The sequence below is a fragment of the Myxocyprinus asiaticus genome, chromosome 17 (assembly GCF_019703515.2).
Source record: "Myxocyprinus asiaticus isolate MX2 ecotype Aquarium Trade chromosome 17, UBuf_Myxa_2, whole genome shotgun sequence".
Lineage (NCBI taxonomy): Eukaryota > Metazoa > Chordata > Actinopteri > Cypriniformes > Catostomidae > Myxocyprinus > Myxocyprinus asiaticus.
This window is the reverse complement of record NC_059360.1, coordinates 38,970,437-38,997,575: the sequence shown is the minus strand read 5'-3', so window position 1 is coordinate 38,997,575 and position 27,139 is coordinate 38,970,437. Positions and strand designations below refer to the sequence as shown.

General features: G+C 38.5%; 1 protein-coding gene across 4 annotated transcripts in view; it reads left to right on the top strand.

Moving 5' to 3' along the window:
• LOC127454688 (forkhead box protein N3-like) overlaps positions 1-27,139 on the top strand; it is a 122,261-nt gene that overhangs the window by 69,378 nt on the left and 25,744 nt on the right. For all 4 annotated transcript variants that reach the window (XM_051722058.1, XM_051722061.1, XM_051722060.1 and 1 more), the window contains exon 4: positions 10,618-10,685. In XM_051722058.1, the coding sequence (XP_051578018.1) occupies positions 10,618-10,685 (68 nt within the window). The remainder of the gene's footprint in view (positions 1-10,617; positions 10,686-27,139) is intronic.

Here is a 27,139-nt window from a genome sequence, read left to right as displayed (position 1 = left end):
TAAAACTAAACTGAAAGATTTAGATGTTTTTGTTTTTAGAGCTTTCTAATCTAAAACTAACAATTATAGAGAGACAACTAACAAAAATGAAACAAAATTGAAAGGACCAATTGAAAACTATGTAGAAAAACTAAACAAAAAATTTAAAACTGTACAGCCCTGCTTCCAGGCTTGTCTGCATGCCTCCAATCCCCACCTTCTCTGCCCTTGTGTCTTCTCAGTAACACTAAATGACAAGATCACTCCCACTTTTCCACACTTACTCTAATTGCCACTGCCGTGTAAGTGATGGTGCTGCCACATCTGGCAGAAACCCTCCATGGGTGCTCGGCTCTCCTCCACCTATAAAGTTTAGAGATATATTAGCTTTTCAGCAACCCAAACTGATGAACCTTCCATTGGAACATGTCACATGTCTCTTTGATTACTGTTGGGCTCAGAAGAACACGCTTTACTGAGAGAACGTTTGGGTGCAGTTGTTGTATTCTGAGGGTCTCGTTATCATTGCATGAGTGAGGATCTCTTATTAATCACTTATTATTCACATTTATTATGGTCTTTCTTTTAACTTAATAATGAATTGGATTATTTAATGTACAATAAGCATTAATATTATTAAATTCACTAAAATAGTTACTTTAAAAAAAAAAAAGAAGAATAAATAATAATAATAATAAACAGCGTTTCTGTGACCGAAAAACAGACTCACCAAATAGCACATATATTCTGCTACAAGTGTCATTCACTCAAATTGATAAAACTTGCAAAATCAGTACCCTCTAGAACCAACTTACCCCTGATACACGTATCCATATTTGGGAGTCACTGAATGAGAGAAAGAAATAGGACATTGTTGAGGATTGTGGCCTTTTTGGGTGGTGCCAAGCAATCAATGGAAGCGAGATGTAGATTTATTGTTCTTTAAGATAGTTTTGTTCTTTTGGAGGTTTGTCAATAGCCAGACTCATTTTTCCTGTTAAAAGTCCATGGAAAATATTCTGTCTGGTTCCATAAGCCTTATTTTTCTTAGCACTGCAACCACTACCCTCAAGCTCTCATTTGCCTAGTTGTGCAGATTAATCTCTTTGACTTGCACTCTTATAAATACACTTTCTTAGAGTTTACAGTAGTCAAGTCAAGATATCGCAAATTTGTGGTCACTTTAAATGTGGCAATAAATAAACTGCATTACCAAAGTATGTGGACACTTGAATACCACACCCAAATGTGCTTGTTCAACATTTAATTTAAAAAACATGGCCATTAATGAAGAGGTGGTCATCTCTTTGCTGCTACAGTATAACAGTTTTGACTCTGCTGGAAAGGCTTTAACTAGATGCTTGAACATGGCTGTTCTTCCTAAATTCATCCCAAAGGTTCAGGTCTGAACTTTTAGTAGGTCAATCAAGTTCTTTCATACCAAACTCAGTAAGACATTTCTTTATGGAACTCAATTTTTGCACAGGGACATTATCATGATTAAACAGAAAAGGGCACCATTGTACTAAAAACATTTAAGGACATACGATGTATACACTTACCAAGCACTTTATTAGGAACACCTGTACACCTACTTATTCATGTGATTATCTAATTAGCCAGATGACCAGACTGGTTCGAACTGACAGAAAGGCTGTGGTAACTGGATGGGCTACAACAGCAGAAGACCATGTCGGGTTCCACTTCTGTCAGCCAAGAACAGAATGCTGAAGCTCAGTGAGCCTACCATCTGTGTACCTCAGCAGAAATCGAGATTAATTAGACCAGGCTATGTTTTTCCAGTCTTTCACTGTCCAGTTTTGGTGAGCCTGTGCCCACTGCATCCTCAGCTTTCTGTTCTTGGCTGGCAGAAGTGGAACCCGATGTGGTCTTCTGCTGTTGTAGCCCATCCACCTCATGATTCGACATGTGGTGCATTCTGAGATGCTATTCTGCTTACTGCAATTGCACAGAGTGGTTATCTGCAGAACTGCCACTCACTGGATATTTTTTGTTTTTGGCACCACTCGGAGTAAACTCTAGAGACTGTTGTGTGTGAAAATCCCAGGAGATCAGCAGTTACAGAAATACTCAAACCAGCCCGTCTGGCACTAACAATCATGCAACAGTCGAAATCACTGATATCACATTTTTTTCCCCATTCTGATGGTTGATGTGAACATTAACTGAAGCTCCTGACCCGTATCTGAATGATTTTATGCATTGCACTGCTGCCACACGATTGGCTGATTAGATTATCACCTGAATAAGTAGGTGTAAAGGTGTACCTAATAAAGTCGGTGTGTGTGTGTATATATGTATGGTATAAACAGAGTTTACAAAGCTTGGCAATTACAAGTTGACTCCAAGTCAGAAAGCTGCATATTCTCAGGTAAGGAATTCATCCGCTTTTAGGAAGTCTACTAAAGTCTGCTCTGAAATTCTTTACACTAATTGTGTCCAGCGCTCGCAACCCTCTGGCCCTGAGTATACCTCTATTGTGAGTCTTGAGCCCTGGCGAGAATGGCTTTATATTTCACACTAACGTAAGTTAAAAACCTCTAGGCGAGAAGTAGCATACAGAGGAGAACCGGTGCTGGCACCAATTAGACTTATATTAGTCCAATCGGATTTTGATTCTAGGGGTAAAAGGAAAATGTAGTGGGCAATAGGATTTGAAATGAGATTATAGAATGAAACAAAGAAAAGCTTTGTTTGAAAATGAAAAATGAATGTGGCAGATCCGCTCCTGGGAATGTAAGCGCAGCGTAATTCTAGCGGGAAGACTAGCAGCTGTACATCATCGCACCATTAGCTAGGTAACTCCTAGCCAATCACATGTAAGCCAGTGCTTTATAAGTCTGCTCACAGTCTATCACATTGTTGTTTCAGTGTGCTAACACGGCAACCTCCACCACCCCACCACCACCAGTTGAGTCCCGTCCTGCAGGGGGGTAGGCTCCTCGCCCCTGCCTCCTGTCACCGGCAGGATATGACGGTTCCAAGTACAACTTCTTTGGACCGCCCTACGGGGCTTACGCCAAAGAGATGTTTTATATTCATCAAATAATCAAATAAATGTCATCTTAAATTTCACTCAAGTCTGCGAGTCTTCCTGATAGAAATGGCAGTTCTTTGAAAGGTGCAAGTGTTTACATTAACAGAGCAAACAGACAGAGTGCACAGGATTAAAAATAGACAGCGTGTACACCCAGTAGACTCCTGCCAATGGCACATGTGTTTTACGTTAGAATATCCAGCAAGGGCAAAGAATGCCCTTCCCCATTGATGTCTGATAATTAGCAGAAATGTTAACATTTTTGAAAGTGCTCCAGTGGTTGTAGACGTGCCATCAGGGCCCTGAAGAAACAGAATTTGGCTCTCCTAGCTAGATTTAACATTTGATTAAAAGTATTTCGGCGGAAGGAGCTATCTACGGTCCCACAAAGGAGGTTTAAAGAGGTTCTGCAGGAGCCGACTGGAGTCTTTTCTGCCAAGATTACTGGGATATGCAGATGCAGGCAGAGGTAGTGGCTCTACACCTTTCCAAGCCATCTACCTTGATGTAAACCCCCTCCACTCCTTGAGTTTTGACAAGATTATTACATATTCTCAAGAAAATGTGAGTGGTGCTTGCCCATGTAAAACTCACTGTCACGATGTTTGGGTGTTGTGGGTGATTACCAGGGTGTTGCTATGTGGTTGCTTACTGGTGAAAATAAATAACCGCCTCTATGAATTAAAGCGTAACTGTTTGGTTTCAGAAGTAAAAATCCCATTCGTTTTTTTTCATCTGGAGTTGATTATTTGCTATATCTTATAAACCTTTTAAGACAGATGTACCATGAACTCAGAGGTTGTCATTTGATGGTATATGCTTCTGCTGAAGCCATCTGTCAGCATTATTTAAACTTATTTTTATCATTTGCTAGGCAAAATCATAAGTCACATCATAAGTAGCACACCTGTCCTCAACAAGGTGTATAGTTTTAGGTATCATTCATGTCCTTAGCACAAAGGATTAAGGATTTGTACAAATCCCTAACCCTAAGTGTGCACTATAGTAATAGTAATGCTTGCCTTAGTAAACACCATTGATTCCTCTTCTTTAGAACAAGAACTGCTTTTGATACAAAGCTCTATGAGGGCTCATGGGCTTGAATTCCATCACTAGCTGTTTGATTTTTTCCTCCTCTGAAAGTGTTACATTTTACTGGCAAAACCACAGGCCAAATAATTCAGTGGGTGATCTCATTTCTTTTTATTATGTTCAGAGAGTGGAGGGCACATAATTACATATAAATAACATAATATCTTAAAAGCCTTCCCTCATTTTTTTTGGTTCAGTTCTTACAGCTGATTAAAAAAGGACCTAGGTCGTCTATCATGAGGCATGCTGTGCCCATGGCAACACATACCATAGCTGTAACCTAATACAAAGCATATGTGCGTTAGGAGTATAAACACTGGTGTTGGCAAGTGATGGCATGGTGAACTCAGCCCCTCTGGGATCTTGCCCCTACATACTTTAGTCAACAGAGTCTCTCTGTGTCTGTCAGCAGCATGGGGCATGAATAGCTTTAGGTCATGCTATGGCAAACTTATTTGAATCAACACAAGAGCTCTGCCTCATAAAGCCTAGTGTGGTTGAAGGAGTGAATTCAGATGCAACCAATTTTTTTCCTCTTATGTAATTTAGTTACAGTTTAGATTACAGTTGAGAAATATGTAATAACAAGCTACCAGTTACAATACTTTTTGATATGTTCCAATTCTAGCTAGGGTTGTCACAATAACAAAAGTTCAGTAGTCATACCTATACCAGTAAAATTTCACAATTTCGATACCACAGCCAAAATGTATAATATGCTATTGAACACACTTTTTTAGCCTGTTTAAAAAAATCTATGAAAACAATAAATTAAAACAATGTATCCTTAAAGTGTTATTCATTTAAGTAAACAGTGCTTACATTTTTTTAAGTAGGGCCCTATGTAACATATAATTCTTTCCCAAATATTATTCAACTTCAGCATCAACATAACATTGGATAAAGTGCTTCTGTAAAGATCCTCACAGCATAATCTAAAACAGAACATTGTTTACAAATAAAGTGCTGACAACAGAGCATCACAGTATAAATGAAAACAGTGATCTAATTGTCCAGCAGCTCTAATTGACCAAGCTTGCTCTTACTTTCTCTGAAGGCCGCGCTGTTACTCGCTTTGGTTTCAGTCGAATGTTTTGGGGATCTTCAGGCCTTGACGGTCCATGATTCTTGCTTAGAATCCGGACCTGGCTTGTCAAAAGCCAATCTTAAGCCTAGGGAGGGTTATAGCCCAAGGTTTTGGCCACTCCCTTCATAGCTCAGGTGGTAACCTTATGCTTTCTCTCCTCCTCCATTTTATTCGGACGATGCACAGAGACTGCACACACCCTGCCCTGTGAGTCAATTCAAGCAGACAGATCAGCTCTTTGTCTGTTTTTGTGGTTGTTCAAAAGGTTTGGCCATCTGCAAGTAAAATCTTACTGGGTTGTTGACACCAAAGCACTAATTTATGATTCGTAAAGCATGCAATGTCCAATGGGTGTTATGGCCCACTCTACCAAGAGCATGGCCTCCTCCTGGGCCTGTGCAAAGGGTGTGTCCTTGGAGGACATCTGCCTGGCTGCAGGCCTGGCTTCCCCTAACACTTAGCCAGGTTCTATAACTTAGGTTTTCTCTCTCTCTTTCCAGATCCTTGCTGCGAAGGAGAGTTGTATTCCCAGTGTTCTCGGAAACATTGTATAGTGGCTGTTGGTCTATGACCATGCCGTTCCTTGACTCTTCTAAGCGTGAAGAGCTATGTTTTAATGTTCTACTACCCTGTTGGCTAATGGCATTACTTTATTTGTCAGCTGATGACTGTTCTGAACTCTTTTCACCACTGTGGTGTGGATGGGAATTTCTGTACATTGTTCACTACCTAGCTAGTGTCATTGTTATATTTTCTAAATATATGTGGTTATAGTGTTTCTCTCTTTTCCTTCCTATTATTCGAATCGAAAGGAAGACTACATCAAGGGAAGTCAACGCCTTTTCAACTACCCTAATGGCTAGTAGGCGTTGCCTTGTGTATCAGTAGCATGGTGATGACGCGCTCATCAGGGGAGTAGCATCAAGCGCCATTTGCCAATAGATTGGTGTAATTCTAAAGAGCTTCAGAGATTGTCACTCCTGGAAAGAGGTTCCATAGTGTCAGCTGCTGACGCAGCATCTCGTTCCTTCCTTTCAGGGAACCAGGATTACAGTCGTAACCAGAACGTTAATTCATGAAAAGCCAAAAACTCACCTTTCGCAGTTTGTTTTATGCAAATTAATGAATAATTTGTTAGATACCATGCACTGAAAAATAACATGGATCATTTGAAAGTCATGCACGTGTATTCACTTATGCTTATTCGCTGGTACATCAGAAAAAAGATCTTTTGCCGTTGTTAATTGTGTATTTGTTTTTGTGTAGCTTCATCCTTATTTTGTCTCAGAATGCATGACATTTTGTAATAAAGAATTCCCAACTCAGACGTAGGGGCTTCTCAGTGCAATTAGTACAAGCACTTTGTACCATTTGTCCTATGTTGTTCAATTAGGGATGATACAATTTATTTTTTTATTTTTTTTGGTAAACAATTAGGCTACACAAATCAGAACTAGTAGCTCATTATTGATGTCACAAGCCAAATTCACTTTTGTTCACTAACATTTTTTCATTTTAGAAGGAATAATTTGTTTTCATAACCAATTAGGACAAAACTTTTGGAACTGGTAGCTCATTTTCATTGGTAGTGAATACATACTTTATGCAGGTGTAAGGTAAGCAAAGACTTCATAAAGTTGTAAGTTAGAGATGTTTTGGTTGCTAGGCGACTAGTATGCTAATGAAGATATTCATCTCAAGCTGTGTCTGAGCTGCTCTGAGATGTGTTTTAATCACTCTCAATGGGAAAAAAGAGCAAAAAGAAATCAAACACACTCTGACAGAACTCTGTAATTAATGTAGCCATAAAGAAATAGCGAGGTTTCATTACTTCTCACACTAAATTATCCTCAATTGTCAAAATAGATACCTGAAGTCTGACAGCCTAGCAGAGATTAGCAAATGTGAAGTGGCAGTGGTTTGTTTGTTCGCCTTGGCACACGGCCTCTCTGTGCTCAGAGATGCCACGCACCATAGAATGCTCCTTCATCAGAAGAGGTCTAGAGCCAAAAGCAGCCCTAAGCTTGGGCTTTTAAATACAGCATGTAAAGAGCCTGTGCCACCTCTGTTTGTTCTAATTCTCAATTAGGTAATATACTCTAAGGAGATTAAGAAGGGGAAGATGACAGAGCCAATGTCTGCACATACTGCTTCTATGGGGAGGCAGTGAGTGGATAGAGGGCTAAACTGAAGATTAGACTGCTCCTGATTAGATTTGTGAAGCTCGCAGTTTGCACTGAGAGAGAATGAAGTAGAGCGAGTGAGATGTTTGAGGAATCGTACACAAACAGATAATTGACAGCAATTGAGTGGTTAATCTACAAAAAAAAAAAAAAAAAAAAAAGGTCTGTTACCTTTGAAATAAAAAAATGTGATCAAAAGGAACTGTCAGAAAATAAGAGAGGTGGATAAACAATTTCTAAACTCTGTGGAAACGGTTAAACAGTGAATCATGCACAAATCCTTCTCAAAACAAAAAGGTTGAGAATTTCTAATTGGCAGTCACAAATATTTAGTCTGTTTGAATGCATATAATATGAAAAGAGCATGAAAAGTCATGGCTCCTTTAAGGAAAAAAAGATTGCATTAGCGAGAGTGAAAAGAGGCGGTTTCTGCAAGTTCACAAAATTGTGACTGAATATGTGAACTTTGATCATATTTTAAACACTCTACATTCTCAAGTAGTCAATGTGTTCAACGTCTTTTAATTGTTATAGCTGAGGTAACATTGCAACACTTTCGTCTACTTTTTACTTATTTTAAATTTTTTATTTACATGCTACTTTTTTCTACTCTTTATGCAGCCTGGTGGGCTATTTTGACATGCACCAATAAGAGAAAATGTAAAAATAAATGTTAATATTTATAAATACATTTAATTTGATATATATATATAAACACACACACACACACATATATATATATATATATGTGTGTGTGTGTGTGTGTATACACACAGTGTTGGGAGTAACAGAATACATGTAACGGGACTACGTATTTAAAATACAAAATATAAGTAACTGTATTCCACTACAGTTACAATTTAAATCAATGGTAATTAGAATACAGTTACATTCAAAAAGTATTTTGATTACTGAAGAGATTACTTTGCATTTTATTGTCATTTGTTTCATTTAATATTTAGTCCTTTCAGATGGAAAACATTTATACATATGAATGATGCGATCCAAAGTGCATTTAAACAGTGGTGAAACACTTTCTTATGATGTATTACATTCATACGAGCAGACAGAGAAATAAGTTTGAAGTAAGTTTGGAGCAGAAGAAATTGAAATAAACCTTGTGTTAATTGTCAGCTATACTCTAAGCTAAAATGCTATTTCTAGCCATTTTACATGCATGTTACCAGGCACGATCATATTTTTTTATCAAGAAAATTCACTTTGGATCATAATTTCTTTTTTCTAGTAAGACCTTTGATATTAGGGCAAAAATCGTATTCTTGATAATAATTTTTTGTATTGTTTTCCTGTAAAAATATCTAAAAATCCTTAAAACAAGATCAATTAGATTTATCTTGTTTTAGAAACAACACTGCATAAATATTTAGGATTTTCAGAGAATGTATTTTTAACATGTGTATTTTGTCTTACTGTACTGGCAGAGTTTTTATAGTCAAAACAAGTGAAAGAATCTACCAGTGCTGAAGAAGTAATCCAAAGTATTTAGAATACGTTACTGACCTTGAGTAATCTAACGGAATACATTACAAATTACATTTTACAGCATGTATTCTGTAATCTGTATTGGAATACATTTCAAAAGTAACTCTCCCAACTCTATATATACACACACACACACATATGCACCGATCAGCCACAAAATTAAAACCACCAGAATATTCTGAGATGATATTCTTTTTACCACAGTTGTACAGAGCAGTTATCTGAGTTACCGTAGACTTTGTCAGTTTGAACCAGTCTGGCCATTCTCTGTTGACCTCTCTCATCAACAAGGCATTTCCGTCCACAGAACTGCCGCTCACTGGTTTTTGTTTTTGGCACCATTCTGAGTAAATTCTAGAGACTGTTGTGTGTGAAAATCCCAGGAGATCAGCAGTTTCAGAAATACTCAAACCAGCCCATCTGGCACCATCAATCATCCATAAGATTATCTAATCAGCCAATCGTGTGGCTGCAGTGCATAAAATCATGCAGATATGGGTCAGGAGCTTCAGTTAATGTTCACATCAACCATCAGAATGGGGAAAAACGTAATCTCAGTGATATGGAGCGTGGCCTGATTGTTGGTGCCAGATGGGTTGGTTTGAGTATTTCTGTAACTGCTGATCTCCTGCGATTTTCACGCACAGCAGTCTCTAGAATTTACTCCGAGAAGGACCTGTTGACCTTCCTCTCCAGAGGACACCCATGATCACCAGAAAAAATCTATAGCTTTCATATGTGAGAAAAACCTGAAAACAGTCAGCTTCTTTCCCTGACAGCCAGGACAATACTATAGTTGACTTCCCATTCATTGCAGGCATGGTCGAATGGCCAGTTTCAGCTGTTTACAAAACCCGTAATATAAATAAATAAAAATAAACATTTTCCTGCCTGAGTGAGAGCACTGAAAGCTGACACAGTTTTTCTGGTTGTTCAGTACATTTGTGAAAAAAATTATCTCAATCGGTAGTGTGTAATTTAGCTGAAGAGTTTCCCGCTGTGCAGCTGTGTACTGAAGTATGGTAGACACTCACCTGTGCCGCCCTGTCATCTCACCAGGACAAAGTAATGATTAAAGCTACAAGGGCTCAGTTTGAAAAAGGACATAATGACTGTTGCTGCATAATCATTGTATAGGCCTACATGTTCTGTTTACTTGGTCAGCAGCTGTTTTTTTTTTAAATGCTTTTCAAAATTGACCCTGTTTTACTCAGAAATATGTAGCATTTCTAGGGAAGTAAAATGGATTACAAACCCTTTTTTTACTTTCAGAGATTTCTTGTTGTTAGATTTGTGGGGCAGAGGATGTTCCCTTAGTAGTAGTAACCATCATTTCCATCAAAATACCATAGTTACTACAGTTACTGCAATAAATGGTAACTTGGTATAAACCATGTATTTAAGCAGTGTTTTTGAACACAAGAGTGCATTTTGTGTGAATGGCCCTTTGCACTGATGCTTTTACAGTAGTAACAATACCTGTAGTAACTGTCGTATTTCGGCAGTAACAATAGTTACCATGGTACATTTTTCTACAGTAAGTAGAGGATCTGTGTACTCTTTCTCTCTTTGTCTTTTGGCACCAGCTATCTCTTAAAATTGATATCTCTTGTTTTTCTCTCTTTTTGTCAGGACTGCAGTCCAATTGTCAGTTGTAAATCATCTGTTGTTGACACTGTGTGATTATTCTCTACTATATTTTTTTTCCTTTACAGTATGTCCAGTCCTCCAATATGGCCAGGAAGTCCCTTTTATAGAAAAAACAAGGGAGTCCTAATACAAGGTACAGTGATATGACTTACTGTATTTACATGTTTTGAGCCATTCCCTGTTTCTCTCCTCTTCATGTTAATATGTGTTTAGTTCCACTGACAAGGGCTCTTTATTTAATTTTTTTTACCTGCTTCAGTGTTGCAAGCAAAAGGGATTTGTTTTATTTGCATGCCCTTTAGACAAGCCTTATTTTCAACAAAAGGCTCATATTCAAGTACCTGGCTAGTTCCTAAAGGAATTAACTGAGTGGGTGTTTATGTCATTTGTTTGTGTGCCTTAAAAAATGAACTGCTCCAAATCTGAGACCATTTTTTCCTCACTCCTTTTCAATGTGGTGTTTGGATTCCTGGCAACCTTTCAGTTGTTCCCTTCTGTCTATCTCATTCTGTAATCCAGAGAATTTGTCTTTTCTTTTACTTCAGACATATGAGTTGTCTTCCAGAGTACGACTTGTGGGTTTATCACCATTGTGCAGTTGTATTCGGGCTACATTTATAATGAAAGATGTAGCAGAAAGCATAACTTCAATATTGCAAAGGAGGGGAGAGCAAGTTTCCATTTTTGGAAGACAATGCTAGCAGTTTACAAAAGTGGAATGAGAAACTTTTTTGGGAAAAAACAATTTCGTTTTGTTTATTTTTTGTTTCCATATTTGAACAAACAGATGTTTAATTTACCCAAAGAGTACTAAATGTGAAAAAGGACACAATGATTTCTGTGGAATTCACTGGCAATTGTTAATGTCCTGGCCTAAACTTTGTTTCTAAATGGAGGTGCTTGAAGACCTCATTGTTTTTTATAAAACAACCATTTTAGAGTTGTATCGATGAAAGCAAGTCTTATAAAACTTGACCTTTTGGCTGGTTCCTTGCTTATTGTAATAATGGCTGTAATGAAATGCCTTTTTCTACTCATTAGCCTCTGCAGTTAGGGGATTGAATGGGTAGTCGTGCACTTTTCTCTCTGATCTTGGTCCCAGTACTTGCAGAGTAAATGTCAGTTTTTTAGACAACAGTCATAGTGTTTTGACTTTATTCAAAACAAGGAAACATTAAATGATGGTGAAGAAAATATAGCCCACTGTGTTATTGCAAATAGTTTATCATTAGTGGTGCTCGCTAAAAAGGTGATTTCTATCATTATTGCTTATACTTTAGGCCCGGGTATACTTCGTTTTTGTGCGCTCTGGATCTGATTGCGCCCGGTGGACCGCGGAGCCCTTCAAGTATACTCTATTAACCGCCAGTGAATACGAACGCGCACTACGACTGCTTTGTGATACTCTTTTACTACAGTCAACGGTTGGCGCATGCGCCGACGATGCACACAGACAAGGACTGTGCGCCTGCCGAGTAAATCTGGGCATGGACGGTCCGAGCAGACTCTGCTGATGATGAAATATGCATCACGTATACTGTGTACTGAGCAATCAGCAACACGGGCAACCTAAGTATACTTAGGGCATTTGGTTTAGGGCCTAGCAGCCACTCAGACCAAGCAGCAGCCACATAACAAAGGAAAATATCGTTACAGTGTGTACGGGAGATGTAAAGTAGCAAGATCAATGAGTTTCCAAACGAAAACATATTAGTGTGAATGTGGCCTTAGGGTGCTATATCTTTTCTAACTGACCAGAATTATGGTTTTTGCCCAGCAGATGTTACAAAATTTGGAAAATTCCCATAGACTTATATTGAAATTGTTCAAACGAGGTCAAGACTATCCATCCTCTCTTTTACTGTCATTCCTTAACACCCTAGTAACCAGTTTGAACACCCTGGCAACCGTATAGCAACACACATATTTCAGCACTAGAATATGGTAGATACATGGGGGTGGGCTCTTTTGACATGGGACATCATAGTGAGTCCCTTTCCGGGCACCTGAGGTCAGAATCAAACCAGAATCTCCCACATGAGCATCATGACCCAGTGCGTATGGAGCATTTGCACTAGCTTCTAGGCTAAGGCTCCAACCTCTCAAATTTACTCTATAAGCAAAGACACTAATCCTGATCTTAACAATTCTATCCAGTTTACGACCAGTGGCTACAGTGGCCCAGTGATACAAGTGGTTGATTTATTGACTTGCCCGGAAGCGGACCTTTAGACACCAAAATTAATTCTTATTCAGTGCACATAAGATGTGATCTATATTCAATTTTACTCTACTAGAAAATAATTCTCACCAAACGTATGAGATATTGACCGATGGATTGGTTCGGTCTCAGAGTATGGTCCATCATCCTGAATATACTTGATATTGCATGGCCTCAATGTTTTTAATTTCCTTTTTCAAATCTCTCGTATGTGCTTGATTCCTTCCACATATATTCTTTTGATCAGATTCATGCACGAAAATCACAGTAATCAGAGACTGAATTAACCTGTTGGCATTTAAAGCAGCCCACTAATGGATGTGCAATACGAGAGCTGTTATTATTAATATTTTTTTTCCACCAGAGGTGCGAGTTGACACGCAAGGCAGTCCGATTCCAAACTATCAGAGCAGAGCAACTTTGCCTGCTCTCTCACAGCCTGATCTGTGCCTTTGCAAAAAAAAAAAAAAAAAAAAAAAAAAAAAAATCCTTGTCTGTCTCTTTCTTCTGTGATAGCATCTTTACTACTCCAGCCACTGTGAGAACTTGGCAGTCCTATTCTGCAGATGTTGTTAAACTTTGTATGACAAATTGCTTGCTATGTGTCTCATTTGTAAGTCACTTTGGATAAAAGTGTCTGTTCAATGACTAAATGTAAATGTATTCTGCTCTTTGTTTATTTACATAAGCTCTCTGTGCTATTTAATTAGTATCTGATGTGTGCAAATTTCTGGAATGAGGGCCTGGAAAAAAGAACGAACCTATTGGTTAGTTCACTCAAAAATTAAAATTCTGTCATCTTTTACTCACTTTATTCCATAAAATGCAAGTGAATGGACTAACATTGCCTAACATCTCCTTTTGTGTTCCATGGAAGAAAGTAAGTCTTGCTGGTAATTAAATTATGACAGAATGTTTATTTTTGGGTGAGCTGTCCCTTTCAGTATTTCCTCAGATAGGCTCACAACAACATAAACTTCTTAAACATGGACACTATGTCAGAGAAAATTCATAATAAATCCTCTTGAAATCCGGCTTTTTGAACGCTGCATAGAGGTGCCTGTGCAGGCAGCAACTTGCTCGGTGTAATTGGCAGTTAACTGCGTGTTTTGTAAACTCTTTTGTGGCTGTGATATTATCCAACGCGTGGGGAGGCAACAGCGATACACCTGCAATGGCTGCCACATTTGTAGGAGGGACATCTGCTGAGCTCAGAAGTGCTAACACACACTAATGCGCATTCACAGTTTGCATATTCTGTCCCCTCCGCTAAGCTGTATTCCCGCTGCTCTTAAACACAAATTCTGAAATATGCCTGACATTTTAGTACAACTCTTTTCTTGATTCTCAAGGCCCTGTCCATTACAGGACTATTGAAACATCAATAAATTGAGCTCTAAGATGCTTAGAAGTAATTAGCAGGTTTACAGGAAATTTTAACAGAGACAGAGAAAATTCATTAATGTACAACTATCCTATTCAAGAGGAAGATGGATGTGAAACACGTTCAACAAAGATAGAAGAAAGTGCAAGCCAGCTCCATTTAGGACATAACGGTCCCATCTTGTTTTGCTAACAAAAGCTAATTGCATGCAAAGGAAGCACCATAGCAATAAATTGCTTTCAGTTTGTCTGCTAGCACTGGTGTATTTTTAGGTTGTTAAATGGTTGTGATTTATTTGAAGCCTAATGGAAGCCAGTTAAAAAAAAAAAAAAAAAAAAAAAAAGATTGGATGTTGGTGTAGCGTAGTAGCTAAAGGGCTGGTAATTAAAATGTTGCAGATTTGAACCCTGCAAGGGGGCAATCCTCACTAGTATAGTTCACCCAAAAATTACAATTCTGTCATTATTTATTTACCCTCATATTGTTCCCAATCCCCATGACGTTTTTCATTTTCGAAAATTTTCAGCTCTGTAGGTCCTTACAATGCAAATGAATGGTGACCAGACATTTGAAGCTCCAAAAATCACATAAAAGCCACATAAAAGTACTCCATAATACTCCAGTGGTTAAATCCACATCTTCAGCGTTAATGTGATTTTTGGAGCTTGGAAGGTCTGGTCACCATTCACTTGCATTGTAAGGACCAACAGACCTGAGATTAATGATGAGAGAATTTTTATTTTTGGGATGAACAATCCTTTAAACATCTTTTTAAGCTTTAAAGTTAGTCACTATCAACTGCTATTGTATAGACATCAGTGATCACAACATTCTTTAATATATAACTTTTTGTGTTCCGCAGATGAAAGTCAAATTGATTTGCAATGGCATTTTCATTTTTATATGAACTGTTCCTTTAAGGTTCTATAAAGATATATGTTTTATCTTTTATACCAAAGTATCTGGTCAAAATATCAGCTGCTGGTTCGGCTTGCACCATTCCACCTTAAGATCTGGTTCTGACAAGGACTTGTACAAAATTTGTGCAACGTGCTGTTCAAACTTCTCTTACTGCAGTTTGAACAGCATTTTTTCCTGACAGAACAGACAAGTACAGAACCACACAAACGGCAAGTGCAGTTGGACTAAGAAGTCCTGAGAACTATTTAACAAGGGATTACCAGTGAGATTTACCCTTCATATTCACTGCAGAACAACTTATCACTGCTCTCTCTCTCTCTCTCTCTCTCTCGCTCGCTCTCTATTGTTTTCATGCAATCTCTTGCAGCTAAGTACCTCTCACCTCTCGCCCAGTTACCAGTAGGTTGAGATTGATTTGGGGATTGTGGAAGCCCCTTTGACACTCCATGAAAAACTACCCCCCCGCCCCCCTCTTTTTCTTCAGCCTCTTTATGTTGAGTAGTGCCTTTGAAGTTCAAAGACTGGAGAAAGCCGTGCCTTGTTTAGAAATGGTGTAGAACACAAACTGTGCTTCTGTTGGAGAATTGACGAAAGTAGGCAAATCCTAGCCCAGTGATTAGTGGTGTAATAAGAAATATAAAACAGAAATTTCTGATCCTAAATGCTGATCAGTACAGCTTTCCAGCCATGCTAAAATTTAAGCAATATCACTAGGACTGGGTAAAAATATAGATTTTCTGATGCATCGTGATCTTCATTTGAATGATCTCGATATCAATTCTTAAATCACAAGATCGATATTTTACTATAGGTGCAGTTCTGTACAATGCGAGTATATCACTCGCATACGAGACCTCATTTCGCACTTTGCAAAATATATATATATATATATATATATATATATATATATATATATATATATGTTTTTTAAAAGTAATATTTTCATAAGGTTCCTAGTAAGAAGGTCCTCTGTATAATTCACAGCATTAGCTGGGAGAGAATTTCTTTCATATGTAAGCAAAATGGACATAATAACTGAAATATACCCATAGAAATCGAATTGGAAAATCTCTATAAATACCCATCCGTGTGCTCTTGTACTGAATGTTAACATGTATTCTCAGCACGATTTCAAGTGAGTCATTATAAAGCAGTTCTATGAACAAGAAGTTAATATCTAGTAACTTACATTTCAGGCCAGTTGTTTTGTCTGTTTTTGTCCCATTCTCAAAATCGTTCCAGTGCACTTAAACTTTCGCTCCCTAGAAATGTATCTGCTCATTATACCGGAAATGTTGTCATGCCTTTGAGTCTCTCAAGTCACCAGAGGCATGTGTAAATTAGCAAAGTTGAACTCTTATTTTCTCTTAAAAGTGATTTTGCTTGTAACTGCCTTCTATCCATGTGCATGAAAGGGAAAAAATGCTAACTAAAAGATGTTGGTTACTCTCAATAGCCATTACTTTTATAAACATTCATACTGTGTCTATAGAACAAACTGTAAATTACAAAACTTTTTTCACCTGTTATTTATATGATCATGCAAACTAGTTAAAATGTTCTTTTGTTTTTTAAATTCTGAATTATAGTGAGATACGTCTCAACTTTTTATTTTTTTATTTTTTGCTCGAGCCATAACAGTTTAAAATTCAAGGGCTAAATCACTTGCTTGCTGAGAAGAAAGGCTGTCAGGATTGGACAGAGCTGTGGAACTCTTTCAGTAATGCTTTTCAGACCTTATTATTCTCAATGCTTGGAAATGTGTGCTGGAACAAGAGCGCAGTCTCCTTCCTGCCTTCTCTTCCCTCTCTGTCTTGCACGTTTCCCCTTTTATCTCCTCTTTGTTCTACAAGAGTTGTATCAAAATGGACGTAACAAAACCGAGCTGTGTTTTGAATATGTAGCCACGTTTACTGTAAGCATAAGTGTTATTTATGTGCTGTCATGTTAGTGTGTTTCTGTTTGTGTACTATCCATCCTTGCATCGTAGCCTAGCATCCCCCTACTGTAAAGTCCTAGAATTATCGATGATGTCATTTGTTAAAGATGACCCATTTTTATAGATTAACATAAAAACGCCTACATTTACTGTACATATCAACTTGGCCCCCCTGATGAATCTTACTGTTCCTTGTTTTCAGTTCACCTGCCTTTACTCATTTCACAGCTGATAAATGGTTTCTGTGAGAGTTGCTGTGTCACAACTCTTCTGCATTACTTCCTGTCTTTAGACCTATTGATAGAAAGTTAGAGTAAAATCGTTGAGAAAAAAATGCAATAAACGATGTGTTGTCACGGAGGTGACATTACTTTTCTTCTTTAGAGGTGAGATCCAAAGTAGTTCAGTCATTCCTTCTTTCCCCCACTACGCCGGCTGCTTTGAACCTACGTGATTCAGATGAGTGACTAAAGAAGTCACATTGAAATGTATTCATCTCTGCCTGTGATGTCACCCGGCTAACCATGAGGGGTCCGCACTAACAGCTACATGCCTCAGAGCATCGGAGAGAAGCATCTGGGGAACCTCGTCTCTAACAAAGCAGGCGAAATCCATGGCAATCATTTTGCAATATTCAGTAAATAGAATACCTGTACAGTGGGGTGCATCTGAGACCACTCATTATAATACTTCTGTTCTGCATTTTTCTCATTAAATGCAAAGTTTTCATTACAAATTATATCGGCAGCACAACAACTGAAAACAAGTACATTTAAAAATGTACAAGAATTTCAGAATTTCTTAGTGTTTTTTACATCATCCTTTTTCTGTAATGACAGTATTCACTCAAGCTGACTTTGATTCCACAAGTTTGTGCAAAACCTGATGATACATGTTATCCCAGCATGATTTGATAATGTTTCAAAGAGCGTCATGTGTGCTTCAGTGAAAGTAAGGAAATCTGTCCTTTTGTACAAAAGAAATAACATCATTGTCACCTATTTACTTAAATGTGATAAATGACCTCGATATAGTGCATAATCTTACATATTACTTCCTCATTTTACATATTTTTTATGTCTTTATTTACTATCTCTAGGTTTAAATGACAAAAATCTCTTATTTTCTACATTGTCTCAGACTTTTGTATATAAAAAATATACACAGTCCGTGCATTAACCGTCTGATGCTTATAGCACACAAAACTGGAAAATGCTTTCTTGATCAAGTCAGCACAAATCTGATTGGCTGGTTCAAAGGAACTTACGCGAGTAGACGCACACAGGACATTTTATCAGTCTGCCTGGAAGCCAAGTTGTGTTCATAAGGTTCCGTGTTGATGGAATGAGCGCTTCTGAGGACAAAATAACCAAAAAACTTGCCCAACATTGCCAGGTTAGTGACATAGTTTTTTTTAAAGATATTCAGAGTTTCGTTTGAGGGAAATAGCAAAAATTAAAGCAGATATTCACCAGCTGAGCTTTTTTTTTTTTTTTTTTTTTTTTTAATGTCTGAAAATCTCTATAATGAGGTTTTCTGTTAGGGAACATTTTTAGAGCAGAAGGAAGCAAGTTTTCTTCCAGGATAACCTTGTACGTGGCTTGATTCATGTGTCCTTCACAAAGAATCTGCCCAATTCCAGCCTTGCTGAAGCACCCCCAGATCATCACCAATCCTCCACCTGGTCATCTAATGGTTAGACAGAGACCTGGAGAGGCCTTCAAGCCACAGTGTCTTGCACCCACTGTGAAATTTGGTGGAGGATCGGTGATGATCTGGGGGTGCTTCAGCAAGGCTGGAATCGGGCAGATTCCAGTCTCCAGACCTTAACCCCATTGAAAACCTCTGGAATGTGATCAAGAGGAAGATGGCCACAAGCCATCATACAAAGCTGATCTGCTTAAATTTTTGAGCCAGGAGTGGCATAAAGTCACCCAACAGCGAAAGACTGGTAGAGAGCATGCCAAGACGCATGAAAGCTGTGATTTGAAAATCAGGGTTATTCCAAAAAATATTGATTTCTGAACTCTTCCTAAGTTAAAACATTAGTATCGTGTTGTTTAAAAATGAATATGAACTTGTTGTCTTTGCATTATTCGAGGTAACTTTTTATTTTTTACCAGTTGTCATTTTCTGCAAATAAATGCTCTAAATGACAATATTTTTATTTAGAAGAAATGTTGTCAGTACTTTATAGAATAAAACTAAAATTTTAATTTTACTCAAACAGGGGGGCCTGGGTAGCTTAGTGGTAAAATACACTGGCTACCACCCCTGGAGTTCGCTAGTTCTGAGTGACTCCAGCCAGGTCTCCTAAGCAACCAAATTGGCCCGGTTGCTAGGGAGGGTAGAGTCACATGGGGAAACCTCATCGTGGTCGCTATAATGTGGTTCGTTCTCGGTGGGGCACGTCGTAAGTTGAGCGTGGTTGCCGTGGTGGATGGCGTGAAACCTCCACACGCACTATGTCTCCGTGGCAACGCGCTCAACAAGCCACATGATAAGATGCACGGGTTGACGTTCTCAGATGCGGAGGCAACTGGGATTCGTCCTCCACCACCCGGACTGAGGCGAATCACTACGCGACCACAAGGACTTAGAGCGCATTGGGAATTGGGCATTCTAAATTGGGAGAAAAAGTAGTACTACTGAGAACTACCTAGTAGTAAATCCAGAGAAACTGATAATTTTGCAGTAGGTATGGGCACGAGTACTTGGGTACTCGGACATGGCAGCAATGATCGATCATGAAAACGATGATCGATAGTGATCACGCATGATGTGACTTTTAACTTAATTCAAAATCCAGTGACAATTACCTGACAACTAAACACAAACAAAGAGGGAGCTTATTTTTAATTTTGAGACTGATTATGTTGTGGTTTTGAGGGGTATATTGATTGTCAGAAATGTCTCATAGCAATCAAACTGATCCAACACTGCAATGCTATCATTACGATAATCAAAAGAGAGTGTAATTAACCGTGTTTTGAAGGCCTGTCTCTGCAAAACGTTTGCTAAACACGTTTTATTATCATTTCATGTAAGAATTTTGACTCGTTAATGGATATTATTTAATAAAAGTAAATGTTTGTCACTGACTGTAAACCTCCCTGCCCTGCGTGAAGTAACATGCACCTGCATCGTGATGAAATGGGAGTTGAAGATTTCTGCACGAGTTTCCAAGTTAGATGTCAAATATAAAGTGTCATTCCGTTGCACTTTCCCCAGTTGAAAGGTGGAAATTAAGACTCTCCGAGTTCAATGGAATGCTTCATGAATCACAGCAACAACAATACAGAGCATCGCGGCTCTCCTCACAAGAGCAAACATTTGGGGACACACACACACACACCAGGAACGTGTGGCAGTGGACTCAACGTGCTGAAGCAACACATATACAGCAGGCGAGAGTTTCAAACAGCTAGACAGAGCGCAGCTAAATGGAACACAATGCAGCGTCTTCAAACTGAACTTCAATTTAACACGCATATTAAAAACAAAATGGTTATGGCGTCTCCTGTTATTTGAAAATAGACAGTTCAGACAGTCACTAAAAATACTGGTGCATGGTTACTAAGATTACTACGGTAACCTGAAGGAAGAACAGAGAGACGTGCGTTGGGCACATTCTTTCAGAGTTGAACATCGAATCTTCACATAATAATAAAATATGATGCATTATATTTTGAATCTTTTGTACATTTTGTAACATATTATTTTATAACAGCCTATAATAATGAATAGACGATACACTGGAACACCAAGGCACAATGCAGCAGCCATAGATGTTTGTCAGATATGTTATTATATATACAGTTATGAACATGTAATCGCCCCTCGAGTACTCGATAAGTACTCGAGTAATTACTCTGAGTACTTGAGTAGATAAAATGACCAAAATGACCATCCCTATTTTGCAGTGGTCTCTTAATTTTTTCCAGAACTGTAAATTATTTTTAACCCATGTCAGTCTTTTATTATGGTATGATACATCTCCGAAAACCCCACCCCTAAACACCCGTAATGACAAAACCAACTGTAGTCGCTTTACATGTCAGTTAGATGGCTTTTCCTGTCTAAATGGGCTGTTCTTGGCCAATTTAAGTGGCTATAGACCCCAGAACTGTATGCCGCAGTCATATGTCTGGCTACGCAAGACTACCATCTGACTTGCAAATTTGAATATACATTGATTTTCTCTTAGCCAGACCTCCATCATGAGACATGTGTGTTGTTTACCCATCTCCATCTCTCCATCCTTCCATCCCTATATCCTGCCTTTTCTTTCTCCCACTCATTGTAGTTTAACTGAGGGAGGAAGGCATTGTGTCTGTATGACTCAGATGAAAAGAAAATCTCCATTTTTGTCAAGCTAGTGTAGACGATAAACTGAAGTGACAGAGAAAAAGAAAGGGGATGGAATGGGTTGGAAGAGAAGAGATGGTCTTCTGGAGTGAGAGAAGATGCATTTAAAGCACAAATTTTCACTCTAAAACCTTAAAATTGCACACATTCATCTCATTCACATTATTGAGGACTTTTTGCATTATCAATGCAACACACATTCTGGAAAGTCTCCAACACACCATCAAGCTCTCAGACTAGATTTCTGAAGAAATGTGAATGGTCCAAGCCCAAGCAAAACCCGCTGCTACAATGCTGTGGTGTTTTGGTGCTTGGGAAGGTGTTCTGAGTCATTTTTACTGTGCCACTATGCAGTTGCTAGGGTGTCCTGTGTGGTTGCCAGGGCATTTCTAGGTGGGTGCTTACCAACCCAAGTCAAAAGAGCTCACCTGCAAGTCTCTATGACATTCTTAAGGTCCATAGTACTCTGTTTCCTCCTTCAATGCAAGTCTCTTGGATTTTTTTTTCACTGGTTTTATTGTCTGCCATATCTGATTGATTAAAACACCTCTCTTCAACTTGCAGCACAATTTGATATAACATTCATGTACATAGCACAAACAGTGCATGACAAATTCAGTACTTAGGGTTAGGAGTTTTGAAAATCCCTAACTCTTAAGTATGAACTCTAATAAAAGTAGTAATAATAATATTTGTTTTAGTAAGCACCACTAATTACGTCTGGATTGTCACCTCCAGACTCGTTTTTCTTTGTCAGTTCAATCTTTTAATTTGGGTAAGAGAAACAGGAAGATACAGGGAGTAGATAGAATAGAGTGAGAGACAATAATCAGGAGATAGTCTTTGGTCTTCCAAAGCCAGCGAGCTCTCATCTCTGAGACTGACGGCAGAGTGTCTGTTCTCTGCATTGTTTTCTCGACCATCTCAGACAGCGGTTTCTGGGTGTTGTTGCATCTTGCTGAGTAAATTGAAATCGTCAAGTGGCTTGGCTCATGCTAATTGCTATGTTGAATGTGTAAAGTTTACTGAAGGCTGCCATTGTAAAGCTTTCTGCACTTAATCATGCAGCTCCACTAGCCCTCGGTTGGGCGGCTTCGCTATAGAGGTGTGACTAAAAAGATTTGTGCAGCTGTTCCATGTCCATGATCGGAGATAAAACATGTATAACGCTTCACGCTGGTACAAGAGACGCATTGACATGCCCTTCAAAAATGTCTTGCTGTCTTTTATGTCCGCTTTACTGAAAATGGCAAAACAAATTAACCATCCCTGGCTTCAAGGTCTTCACACGGGGTCACTTCGTGACTCTAACCCGTCTCTCTCTGGCTGCTCACGGTGGTTCTTTGGTCAGTTGGAAGTAGATTTGAGCGTGACAGTCATACTGTAAACTACACAATCCACTGACCTCAGAACAGTGGCTCAGCCTGGCTTAGGAGGCTTTTGGAGTCTTTTTCAGAAATGTGTGTGTCCGTTACCCTATGCTATTTGCCTTGTTATAGTAGAGACTGGCTAGTTGTCACACAGGGATGTTGTGTCTAGGGCTATATCTCAGTAACTGTAAGGTTTTGAGTCAAACGTTCAAATAATTTTGTAGAGGGGGGTCAAAATTTGGAGCAAAACTACAGGGGAAAAAATCATTTGACTTAAGCATCCCTTGTTGCATTACACTCACTGAGCACTTTATTAGGAGCACCAAGGTAACGTGGTCTTCTGCTGTTGGAGCCCATCTGCCTCAAGGTTCGACGTTTTGTGCATTCTGAGATGCTATTCTGCTCACTACAATTGTACAGAGTGGTTTTCTGAGTTACCGTAGCCTTTCTAGCTCAAACCATTCTGGCCGTTTTCTGTTGACCTCTCTCATCAACAGGCATTTCCATCTACAGAACTGCTGCTATCTGGATGTTTTTTTGTTTTTGGCACCATTCAGAGTAAAGTCTAGAGAGATTGTTGTGTGTGAACATCCCAGGAGATCAGCAGTTACAGAAATACTCAAACCAGCCCGTTTGGCACCAACAATCATGCCAAGGTCGAAATCAGTGAGATTACATTTTTTCCCCATTCTGATGCTTAATGTGAACATTTACTGAAGCTCAACATTTGGTTTTCCACCATTGAAAATGTGTCAAAAATGTTTCAGATGGAGACTTAAAATAATGTGTGAAAGTGGAGAATTTATTTATTGTTGCATACTTTACTATAATAGGCCTTTATCACACTTCCACATTCGCAGACTGGAAGCTTCACTTAGAAGTGTAAAACAACTTCCGCTGCAGTTTGTTTCAATGGCAGTGCCCACAGTGTGGAATTATTATGGCCTATTTTATGTACAATTCATCTCAAATACTTAATCTAAACAGACATACCTCACCTTACAATCATTACTCAAAGATAATGAAGTATAGAATAAGGATGTCATGTTGTTTTACTATTTTAAACAGGATGTATGTGAGCAGGGACCACTTCACAGAGTAGAAGTACATTTTTTTTATTTATTTATTTTTTATAGAGGAATGCAAGAATATAATACAAACAAGAGTACATTTACACATTAAAGAGCATTAGAACAAGACAAGGGTATACAGTAAGTCACAAAAAAAAAAAATATTATATTCCGAGTAAAGATTCTATAGAGTATTTGCGATGATAATGATCACATTGATTTCATGTACTTACTTTATATAATCTCCATGTATAAGATCCATTTCAAAATGTTCAAATAAAGATATGTTTCCATCCCAGTGTAATGAATGCCATGGTAAGAAAGGTGGATCTAATCGCAGCATTTAATAAAACTCAAAAAAAGCCTTGCAGATGTTGACACGGCTCCTAGCCCTCCACTTATCATAATCCTTCTTTTTTAGTTTATATTCATCTGACCTTTTTCTCTTGGTCTGTTTCTCAGCCATTTGTCCTCCTTGGAGTTTAGAAAGTTCGCATCAACCAGATTTGCTGTCACTCTTCAAATGGATTTCCCTCTCGCTCTGCCCCCATCCTGTGCATATGCAAGAACCAAAAACCCCCTGTTGCTGATTGGCTGGAGTAGTGTTGTGTGGCTTGGTCTGATCCACTTTGTTTTTGTCCCATTTACAGAGCCAGGGCTGTGTACAAATTCTAGATTTTTTTTTAGCCCACCCACAGAACGGACAGCTAGCAGACTGTGAGGAGATATTTGCAGAATTTGACAAAAAGTGTATTGGATTAGAATTACTGAATGCACTTTTAACTGGTTAAATCATTGTAAACATGGGGTGATATCCTCGTGGTTTGAGTACGATGATTGAAGCATCCACGAGTCGCTACCGAATGAAATGTAAATAAAACATAGAGATGAAACTATCCCAGTGTCTACAACTGTATTATATTCACTAACAGGAGATGAGCATGCTGCAATTGTGAAAACAACGACATTAAAACACTTAAACGCTGTCTCTTCAGACTTGAGTTGAGCGCTATAGTCCTCTGGGAGTAAGCTGAACAGCGAGCACAGCTCCTCATGAACTGGGAGAACTTTGCGCTGATAATTGTCTCATTGCCAAAGCTACAAAGAGTGGTCTGCGCATTTAGTCGCCACCATGCCTCTGGTTTCTAATACTGGCTGTAAACACGCCTCTGAAAGCCACGACTAAGCACAGAGCGCTATTTCCTGTTTTAGCCCTGGCCGATGCATGATATACTTTTCTCGAGTATGAAATGTGTCTGGTTGCCATGGCTACGGCAAGCCCCGGCCAGGGAAGCGAAAGGAAGCACAAGGAAGGAAGAGGTCCGGAAATCCTTTAGAGTGCACTAAAGAACTCACTTTGGCGTCTTAAAGAGCCATTCAATTATTTATCCACCTCAATATACAGAGCAGACCCAAAAATAAAAAAAACAGGAGGGAACATCTGTGCCTGTCAGCACTTTCACTGGCATGTATTACATTATGGGCATCTGTACAATAAGTGTTAAAGGGATAGATTGGCCAAAGAATTTTTTTTTTTTTTTTTAAACCCATATGACTTACTGTCTTCTTCTGCAGAACACTACAAGAGGATATTTTTGAAGAAAGTCCTTGCAGCTCTTTTCCATAAAATAAAATTGAATGGGAACTGGGTTTGTTAAGCTCCAAAATTATATAAAACAGAAGCACCACAACTGTGGTTGAGCACTATATTTCAAGTCTTCTGAAGTTTTAAGATAGCTTTGTGTGACAACTGATATTTAAACCATTATTCACTGAAAATCGTCAAATATGTGTAATTAACGTCAATGACATTTGGTCACGTGAAACTCAAGACCCAATTGCGTTTGGCATCAGATGCCTCTGGTAGTCTATTTTTGTAGTTCATACAAATTTTGTCCATTTCAGAGATTTGGCAGAGGGGAAGATTATCAGTGTATAGGAACTTACATTTTCATCACACAAAGCTATTGTATGACTTCAAAAAAACTTGGAATATAGTGCACAAGTCATATGGACTGCTTTTATTATAGCTTTATTATACTTCTATGATGCTTGTCATTTTGGAGCTTGACAGACCCAGTCTCCATTCACTTTCATTGTTTGGAAAAGAGCGACCAGTATATTCTTCAAAAATTCATCCCTGAAGTGCCCCTGAATTGCACCTGGTTGCTTAAATGCATCTCTCCTGTGACCACTTGTGCTTAGATTTTGAGGGGAGGGCCTCTGATTTCATTACGATACATCAATCACTATGTCATGGTGTTACTGCATGATAATAAACCGCGAAAAAATAAGAAAAGACAAAGAAAGCGCAAAAAAACTCCCAGATGCAGTTGAAATTTAATCTTAGCACAAACGCAACATTTTGATCTGAATTCTCGAGCTGACAGAAATCTATATTTATGCGTGAGGAGAAAATTAGTGGCCCATAATGAACACAGACACTAGTCGTTTATTTGCTGGCTTGTGGAGGACAACATGGGAACAGGGTTATTATGAGAAGGGTGTATCCCAGAGGGGGCGAGACGGACTGGTGTCCACACACGTAAAGTGTCTTCACAATGTTTGATCACATTCGGCTGATGTGTGCTCGGCTCCGCCACACCACCCACAGTCCTCGTTTAGGGATTTAAAGACAGAAGGGAGGGGAGAAGAAGGACTGTTTGAGTGGACCCTGTTGTTTTCACGCTCCACTAGCATGTATTGACATGCAGCAAAGAGAAAAAAACAACACAACTCCCTCCTGTGGGGTATTACTGATAGGTAGCTTAACACCCTGTACTCAACACAACACTGAGCTGATTTGGAGTTCTAATGAGGTTCTAATTTGCCCACTCAATTGTGTGTTTGTAACCTAGATATACTTTTGGAGACACATTTGCTAAAAATGTCCTCCAAAGTTAGTTAAAAATGGTTAATAGCAACAGTGCATAAAATCTTTATTTGTCCTAAAAATGGCAAAAGTGTATTTTAGGTTTAGGGTTAAGGTTAACTTACAATATTTGTAAATTAAGAATGGTAGATTTTAGTCATCTTTAGTAAAGTAAACATAGCTATATTTGACCTGTATGACCTTGCTGTATTTCTAAGAACAAATTTGTACAAAAAAATTAAATAAAATAAATAAATAATAATAATAAAAAAGTTTCTCAAAGTTCGGTAAATCTGGAGAAAACTTTTCCAAAAACTATCCCAGTTTATTGTTCATTGACAAATATAAGTAAGCCATTCGTGGGTTTACCTCCCCCAAAAGTATAAACACTGAGCCTTCCAGGCACTATCAAAACATTGATGTTTATATTTTAAATGAACCA